Below are 10000 nucleotides of genomic sequence, written 5' to 3'. Positions count from 1 at the left end.
TGAAATGGAAAAAAATAAAAGTGATTGTCAGTGCCGTGATACTCGTGTTACCATTAGTGCTAAACAAACGAACGAGGAGAACCGATGTCAGACCGCCAGTGCTGATAACCAGAGTGGGCGTGTCAGCGCTGACAGCCGCCACGAACAATATCAGGATCCCTGTGACATCGGGTCCAGTGACGCAACCAGCCCCCCAGGTGCACCTAGCACAGCAACCGGAGGGACTGTGCTGAGAAGTGGAACAAAGCTAAGATCAAATGTTTGAAATGGTTAAAAGTACTTTTATGTTTAAGACTACCATCTGTAATGAAATCCACAATCATAAAGCTATATGTTTATGTGAATCTATAATTTGTAATATTAGAGGATATAACAGCATGAGGTACAGATTGCCTAATAGAACACTACTCACTTATGGATAAACGGACAATCAAATTTATATCATGGAATATGCGTAGTATAAAGCCTAGGCTGAATGACCTAGAGTTTTATATCCGTAAATATAATACTGATGTTATTTGTGTGCAAGAACCTTTTGCTGCTGCTGCTAAGATGAAAATAGCACCTGCAATTCAGGGATACTATTCATATGTGAATACAGCCATGACTGGATTGTTGACATATGTGAAGGTAGCACTGCCACATAAATTTGTTAAAAAATCCGAGAACACTGATGTTCAATTTCATCATTTAAAAATTCAGACTGCCACTGGCTATTTTTCACTGTATAATGTATATGCCAGATACTCCAAATTTCTGGCTAGTTCTCTCCCCAATTTTCACAACCAAAGCACGTTATGTATGGGCGACTTCAATGCAAGGCATCCACACTTTGGAGACAACCAACGTAATAGTAATGGGGAAGAATTCAAACATTTTATCAATAGTAGATCACTGACAGTATATGACACAGAAGCAGAGACTCATTTGGGAGGTGGCAGATTAGACTATGTATTTGGCAAAAATTTAGTTCATGGTAATGTCTGTACTTCTCTGGTGCGAGAGTTAGTTAGTGACCACTTTGCAATACGAACAGATTATACTGTAGACACCAATTCAGCCACTAGATCACCTAGGCTCCGAATAATTATCCCACCGGGCCTGGAGCATCACTTCAAGGCACGGGTCTATGACTGGTATAACACCTATGAAGTAACATCTGTTGAGAAATTTTCTCAGGATCTAATCAAAGTTGTCACTGACTACTATGACACTTGGGTCTGTTCAAGAAAACTCTCAAAGAAAAAGAGGCCCCAGACCTCCCATGCACCGAGGTGGATCAATGACCCAATTCTGGCAAAGGAATATATACGGGTTCAGGAGCTTGCTAATTGCTATAAAGATAATAAGACGACAGATAATCTTCTGCAGTTTATGAAAGCCACCAAGGAATTCAGAGATTTAAAAACTCAGATTCGTAGTATATACTGGGAACAATTTCTGCAAAGTATCAATAGTCAAACTTCTATAGCTGACGTATGGAGAAAAATTAATAGACTGACAGGTAAAGCCCTCACAACACCGCAGTTCCACAGTCCACAGGAACAGGCTAATATGCTGCTAGAGCAGTGGGCAGGAAATTCTCAAGTACACTCACTTCCACAAGGGATAAAAAATCAGCTCAACAAGTCGAAAATAGATAGAAATTTCAATATAGCAATAGCATGTGCTGCTATTGACCCCTCCGACTTTGTCGAAATAACCGAGTGGGAACTGAGCAATGCCCTTCTGAAAGGTAAGGCAACTGCCCCTGGCGAGGACGGCATTACTTACAGCGTCCTTCGTCACATTGCTCAGGTACCAGGCAACCCACTTTTACATCTGTATAGACTCAGCCTATCACAAGGAATCCTCCCAAGCTCCTGGACTAAAAGCTTAATCATTCCTATACCCAAACCCAATACTGATAAATACAGACCCATTTCCTTGACCTCCTGTCTGTGCAAAGTACTTGAGAGAATAATTCTGAACAGGCTCATGTATCGCATAAATGCTAAGTTATCCTCCAGACTGTATGGATTTCTCCCAGGGCGTAGCAGTCAGCACTGTTTTGCAGAGTACTTAACAAACTCAAACCCAGGCATGCAAACCGTATTTCTTGATCTTAAATCTGCTTTTGATATTGCAAACAGGGAAATTATCCTTGAGCAACTAGCTAGCTTTGGTATTCAGGGAAAACTGTTAACATGGATTCAAATGTATCTGTCGAATCGATCGGCTCAGGTTCTCTTCAGGGGCATTAAAAGTACTCATACAAAAGTATTTGAACTCGGCACACCTCAGGGAGGCGTACTTAGTCCCATGCTATTTAATATCCTAATGCATAGATTACTGGGCGATATACCACTTGCAGGCAATGACTCCATTATTTGCTATGCCGATGACATTTGTATTAAATCCTCATCCGAGGAGAGAATGCAAGAGATTCTAGATATACTTTCTGCAAGGGCTACTGAGTGTGGCTTGATAATTTCATCTGAAAAAACAAAGGCACTTAACCCACAGACAATCCCTCTGCCAAGGTTTCATATAGATGACGTTGAGCTAGATCTCTGCCATCAATACAAATACCTTGGGGTGATTGTTAATGATTCAGAGTTCATTAGAAACCTGAAGAAAAGGCTGTGGGAGCGACTGAAGCCACTTAAGACACTTGTCGGCAAAGACCATGGTTCAAGGAATCAGAGTTGACTAGTCTAGAAAGTGTCCAAAATGAAGCCATGAGGATCATTCTTGGTGCCCCTAGAACAACAAGGATTGTGAATATGAGAACAGAACTTAATTTGCCTTCTGTTTATGAAAGAATATTATACATAAATACCACATTTAGTGTCAAATCAATTAGAGAACCCCTCCATTGTACAGAGTTCCAAAGACAACTAAAACACAGAATAGAAGAGCTAACTTTGAATAACAACACCGATTCATACTCAAATTCATGGTTACAAGTGACGTGTAAACACTTAGCTCAGCTGAACATTCCCATAACTAAGACCCTACATGGACGTTCTGTACCACCGTGGAAAATGTCGGACCTAAGTGTATATTATACGACTGCCCCCAAAAAAGACAGTGCCCCCCCTGCCTATACTTAAACAGTATGCACTTGCAAGTATAAATGAGCATCTAGACACTCTTTCCAATGTATATGAATGCTACACTGACGGATCCTTGCAGTCTGGGTGCAGAGCAGGATGCGCTTTTGTTGTATATAAAAACAATATTTTGCAGCACCAGGATTGTAGGAGGGTTCATGACTGGGCTAGCACTATGCAAACCGAGTTGGCAGGAATACTCATGGCCACCGAATTTCTATTGAAACAAGGCTCAGGGGTCATTTTCTGCGATTCACAGAGTGCTCTCCAGGCTCTGAACACTCTAGACAAAGGTGCGGGAAATATTGCAAATGACATCAGGATAAACGTGTATCGTGCAAAAGAACGAGGCCATAATATACGTTTTGTGTGGATTCCATCGCATGTTGGAATCCCTAGGCATGATCATGCTGATCGCCTAGCAAAGTCAGCATGTGACAAACAAAGTGTGGACATAGACCTTGGGATACCTCTTTCTAGGATTTTCTACATCATTAAAGCCTCCTTCAGAGAGGACTTGACTGAGTTGATTAATTCTCAGCGCCCTGAAAGCTGTAGCATAAAGCACTATGACCGGTTTAGGCAAGATTCCTTCATCTATGGTTTATATAAAACAAGAACAAGACAGTGTGATGTTGTGACTGCAAGAATCAGGCTTGGGTATAGATTGTATTGGCAGGTCAGTACAGTTTGTAATGTCGAAGAAACTAAGTGTAAACTGTGTAATGAAGAATATAAGCGAACACTTGTACTTCATATCATCTGATGCCCTAGAAGATATACTTATGTTGTATCCTAAATTTGGAATGTAGTATCACATAACCGAATATAAAATGTATTAATGCTTTCCCACGCCCAAGCTATATGCCGGCGTGGCAGATGAGTGGATAAAGGACTGTGCAATTGTTCCTTTCCTTAAACTGATATAAGTACTCATAGCAATGTTATAGGCTAAAATTCAAATGTAACACTATATAATGTTATGACCATGCATTAAATGTACCACAGCTTGCCCACGCCTGTGCAGTTAGCCAGGGTGGTAAATAAAGGACTAAACTAAAAAGCAATGCCCTTCTGAGAGGTAAGGCAACCGCCCCTAGCGAGGACGGCATTACTTACAGCGTCCTTCGCCACATTGCTCAGGTACCAGGCAACCCACTTTTACATCTGTATAGACTCAGCCTATCACAAGGAATCCTCCCAAGCTCCTGGACTAAAAGCTTAATCATTCCTATACCCAAACCCAATACTGATAAATACAGACCCATTTCCTTGACCTCCTGTCTGTGCAAAGTACTTGAGAGAATAATTCTGAACAGGCTCATGTATCGCATAAATGCTAAGTTATCCCCCAGACTGTAGGGATTTCTCCCAGGGCGTAGCAGTCAGCACTGTTTTGCAGAGTACTTAACAAACTCAAACCCAGGCATGCAAACCGTATTTCTTGATCTTAAATTTGCTTTTGATATTGCAAACAGGGAAATTATCCTTGAGCAACTAGCTAGCTTTGGAATTCAGGGAAAACTGTTAACATGGATTCAAATGTATCCGTCGAATCGATCGGCTCAGGTTCTCTTCAGGGGCATTAAGAGTACTCATATAAAAGTATTTGAACTCGGCACACTTCAGGGAGGCGTACTTAGTCCCATGCTATCTAATATCCTAATGCATAGATTACTGGGCGATATACCACTTGCAGGCAATGACTCCATTATTTGCTATGCCGATGACATTTGTATTAAATCCTCATCCGAGGAGAGAATGCAAGAGATCCAAGATATACTTTCTGCAAGGGCTACTGAGTGTGGCTTGATAATTTCATCTGAAAAAACAAAGGCACTTAACCCACAGACAATCCCTCTGCCAAGGTTTCATATAAATGACGTTGAGCTAGATCTCTGCCATCAATACAAATACCTTGGGGTGATTGTTAATGATTCAGAGTTCATTAGAAACCTGAAGAAAAGGCTGTGGGAGCGGCTGAAACCACTTAAGACACTTGTCGGCAAAGACCATGGTATTAATGTTAATATTGCGAGAATCTTTTACTTGTCATACATAAGGTCGGTCATAGATTACCATGCGTTGCACCTAGTATTGTTCAAGGAATCAGACGTGACTAGTCTAGAAAGTTTACAAAATGAAGCCATGAGGATCATTCTTGGTGCCCCTAGAACAACAAGGATTGTGAATATGAGAACAGAACTTAATTTGTCTTCTGTTTATGAAAGAATATTATACATAAATACCACATTTAGTGTCAAATCAATTAGAGAACCCCTTCATTGTACAGAGTTCCAAAGACAACTAAAACACAGAATAGAAGAGCTAACTTTGAATAACAACACCGATTCATACTCAAATCCATGGTTACAAGTGACGTGTAAACACTTAGCTCAGCTGAACATACCCACAACTAAGACCCTACATGGACGTTCTGTACCACCGTGGAAAATGTCGGACCTAAGTGTATATTATACGACTGCCCCCCCAAAAAAACAGTGTCCCCCCTGCTATACTTAAACAGTATGCACTTGCAAGTATAAATGAGCATCTAGACACTCTTTCCAATGCATATGAATGCTACACTGACGGATCCTTGCAGTCTGGGAGCAGAGCAGGATGCGCTTTTGTTGTATATAAAAACAATATTTTGCAGCACCAGGATTGTAGGAGGGTTCATGACTGGGCTAGCACTATGCAAACCGAGTTGGCAGGAATACTCATGGCCACGGAATTTCTATTGAACCAAAGCTCAGGGGTCATTTTCTGCGATTCACAGAGTGCTCTCCAGGCTCTGAACACTCTAGACAAAGGTGCGGGAAATATTGCAAATGACATCAGGATAAACGTGTATCGTGCAAAAGAACGAGGCCATAATATACGTTTTGTGTGGATTCCATCGCATGTTGGAATCCCTAGGCATGATCATGCTGATCGCCTAGCAAAGTCAGCATGTGAAAAACAAAGTGTGGACATAGATCTTGGGATACCTCTTTCTAGGATTTTCTACATCATTAAAGCTTCCTTCAGAGAGGACTTGACTGAGTTGATTCATTCTCAACGCCCTGAAAGCTGTAGCATAAAGCACTATGACCGGTTTAGGCAAGATTCCTTCATCTATGGTTTATATAAAACAAGAACAAGACAGTATGATGTTGTGACTGCAAGAATCAGGCTTGGATATAGATTGTATTGGCAAGTCAGTACAGTTTGTAATGTCGAAGAAACTAAGTGTAAACTGTGTAATGAAGAATATAAGCGAACACTTGTACATTATATCTCAGAGTGCCATGTGATACAGCCTTTCAGGCCACCTAGCATGAGGTACGGAGAACTATGTAACTACTTCATATCATCTGATGCCCTAGAAGATATACTTATGTTGTATCCTAAATTTGGAATGTAGTATCACATAACCGAATATAAAATGTATTAATGCTTTCCCACGCCCAAGCTATATGCCGGCGTGGCAGATGAGTAGATAAAGGACTGTGCAATTGTTCTTTTCCCTAAACTGATAAAGTACTCATAGCAATGTTATAGGCTAAAATTCAAATGTAACACTATGTAATGTTATGACCATGCATTAAATGTACCACAGCTTGCCCACGCCTGTGCAGTTAGCCAGGGTGGTAAATAAAGGACTAAACTAAACTAAAAGTTCCGAAGCCATAGTGAATAGTGCCTGTCAGATAACCAAGTGTGACTGAAATCAATTATTGATTTGATGAATAAACAAACGAATGAATAATTTCTATTCTCCTTCCCCTCTCTTCTCTTCTTTCTCATCCACCACATTTTATTTTGCCTTCTACCTCCCCTCCGCCGTTGCTCTTCTCCGTTCTCTCGTGCATCCTCTTCCCTCTCTTCTCCATGCCTAACCGTTGAGACAGAGCAAGCCTCTATATACCCTATTTAACTGTGACCCGCTTTCTCCCCTTTCATAGCTTTCTGATAGAAATGCAAACGTTTGTGCAATCTTGAAACGACAAATTCCCTTTTATAATTGGGAAAAGAAAATATATCAGCTTTTGTTTTTTTTCTGTTGTCTTCTCTTCTTTGATTTTATGGTGATAATAACAAAGATAATACAAGCTCAATAACACAAAATCCTTGTAGTTACCTCATCGGAAGGCACAAAAGCTTTTCTTCTTATTGTTATTGTTGTTATTATTATTATACTTATCATTATCATCATCATTATTATAATTATCATTTCCACTATCATTATCATTATTCTTAAAAAAATATAATTATTGTTGATGCTGTTGTTATCATTATTATCATCTTTATTATCATTATCGTTATTGCTGTCTTTATTATCAATATTACTATTACTATTTATAATACTATCATTAGTATCAATAACATTACTATTATCATCAGTGTTATCATATTGTTACTACCATTGTTATTACTATTATAATTTTTGTTTTATTATTATTGTTTTTTATTACTATTATTATTATTATTATTATTATTATTATTATTATTATTATTATTATTATTATTATTGTTTTGTTGCTGTTGTTGTTGTTATTATTATTATTATCATTATTATTGTTATTATTATTATTATTATTATTATTATTATTATTACTATTATTATCATTATTATTATTATTATTATTATTATTATTATTATTATTATTATTATTATTATTATTATTATTATCACTTTCATGATCATTATTATCATTATTGTTATCATTATAATTATTATCATCATTATTATTATCGTTATCATTAATATTATTATCATTATCATCATTATTATTATTATTATTATTATTATTATTATTATTATTATTATTATTATTATTATTATTATCATCATCATCATTAATTATCACTGTTATTATCATCATCATCATTAAGGCGGATTTTTTATTTTATAATATTGCAAACAATTACAATAAATGGCAAACGTACATGATAGATTTAACCTATAAAGTAACAAAAATACTACCCATTATATCTTGAACATTATATCGTGAACCATAATTGTATCCCCTCTCCCTTTTTTCCCCTTACATGCTCGTTTTCTATATGAAAGAAAACTTGCTTTATAGAAAACGCACCAAGTATACGGATAACCAAAGCATTATTCCCGGCCACCAATTTTCATTTCTAAATAGGAATCATAAATAACTACAACTTCACAGTGAATGATAGATTCAATATTTCTATCCATTCAGTTTTGAATATACTTCCTTCTCAGTTGTTTTGTTCTATTTCTTCCCGCGATCAGTGTCCGTATATAAAATAATCGACATTATCCATTTCTAAAGATAAACAGTAAAACAAATATATGTATCAAGGAACAGTATCGTACATAACGAAAGAAAAACACAATGAAAGGAAAGAGAGCTACTGTGTACCATAAATTACAGGGACAGTGTAGAGAGGGATAACGAAAAAATGAACTCAAACTTACCTGTACCAGCAGATTCCAGCACTAATGACACCAAACACAGCTACAGCCGTACATCCAGCTACGATTGCTGTGTCAAAGAAAAGGTTTTATTTGCTTGTGAATGAGGTTTCAGCAATACACATCAATACACAGCAATACATCACAAGTAACACTGGATATATTATTGACATACTGGGTAATATGAAACATACGAATGCGAATGAATAATTCCGTAATGTAAAAAATGTAATTTACGTTTTGATATTGGTTCTTCATCAGATTCGTGTAATTCTGATGAGGATGTGATAGATTCATAATTTACACATCTTGTACTGTCAAATTATTTATTTTCATACCTGTGAATTCAGCGTTATATATCCACATTATCTCGACACTCGAGCTTAAATGGCGTTGGACTATGGTCAGAGTTATGAATGTGGACGATTTTCTTTTCAACATAATATGTGTTGGCTCTAAACAAGACAATGGAACCATAAAAATGGACACATAAATAGCCCTTTTCTGGAATCTCTGTTTTGCTTATGTGTTTAATGGAGATGCTGGTTCAGATATGACTATACTTTTCTTATGCTTCATATTCAGGACATTCTTGCACAAAGAACTGACTTGGCTAAATCAATGTATATTTATCCTTTTTTTTTTTTTTTAATATTTGAGGTAACGAGAATTTATCGTGCCGCAAATGTATATGAAACGATTTTGAATTCTATTATGGTCGAATTACGCCATTTACTTCATTCTAAGGCGCTTAATAGCATGATGTTTAATCATTAATCATACGGAACATGACTTCAGATAGGGTCACACTGTGGATGTGTAATACCGACTACCATTGGTTTACTGATCACAAAATAACATGCCATACTAGATGTCGAACTAAACCATCATAATGTTAATGTGCCTTTTTCAGGAGATATTGCTTAATGGATATAATTCAGTAAAAAGTGCCTTTTACGGTCTTACCAGTAAAGTGTTAACAAAAGTGTGATTTATAACATACAAGTTCATTTGTGGATTTAAAACGCTCACATACGCACAACAGTTACTAATATGGTCTTTACGCAAAGGAGTAAAAATGTTGCTGTTGTTTGAACGAACTAAACCATCATAATGTTAATGTGCCTTTTTCAGGAGATATTGCTCAATGGATATAATTCAGTAAAAAGTGCCTTTTACGGTCTTACCAGTAAAGTGTTAACAAAAGTGTGATTTATAACATACAAGTTCATTTGTGGATTTAAAACGCTCACATACGCACAACAGTTACTAATATGGTCTTTACGCAAAGGAGTAAAAATGTTGCTGTTGTTTGAACAACGTGACAAAAAATTATCATTCTATTGCTACAAGACGTCACTATACAAGATTCTGTGCATCGCTATCTTTTCGTTAATTTTTACTCGGTATAGCCTCAGATTTCATCAAACTATAAATTCCTACACAAGGCACTGATGTATAACTATAT

The 10000-nt window shown here is 37.1% G+C and overlaps 1 protein-coding gene across 2 annotated transcripts in view; it reads right to left on the bottom strand.

Annotated features, from left to right (window-relative positions):
• The window catches only part of LOC125045827 (protein cab-1-like), a 235694-nt gene that overhangs the window by 122385 nt on the left and 103309 nt on the right, over positions 1-10000 (bottom strand). For both annotated transcript variants that reach the window (XM_047643330.1, XM_047643331.1), the window contains exon 5: positions 8536-8602. In XM_047643330.1, the coding sequence (XP_047499286.1) occupies positions 8536-8602 (67 nt within the window). The remainder of the gene's footprint in view (positions 1-8535; positions 8603-10000) is intronic.

The sequence above is a fragment of the Penaeus chinensis genome, chromosome 38 (assembly GCF_019202785.1).
Source record: "Penaeus chinensis breed Huanghai No. 1 chromosome 38, ASM1920278v2, whole genome shotgun sequence".
Classification (NCBI taxonomy): Eukaryota; Metazoa; Arthropoda; class Malacostraca; order Decapoda; family Penaeidae; genus Penaeus; species Penaeus chinensis.
The sequence above is the reverse complement of the archived record's forward strand: the minus strand, read 5'-3'. Positions and strand labels throughout refer to the sequence as shown.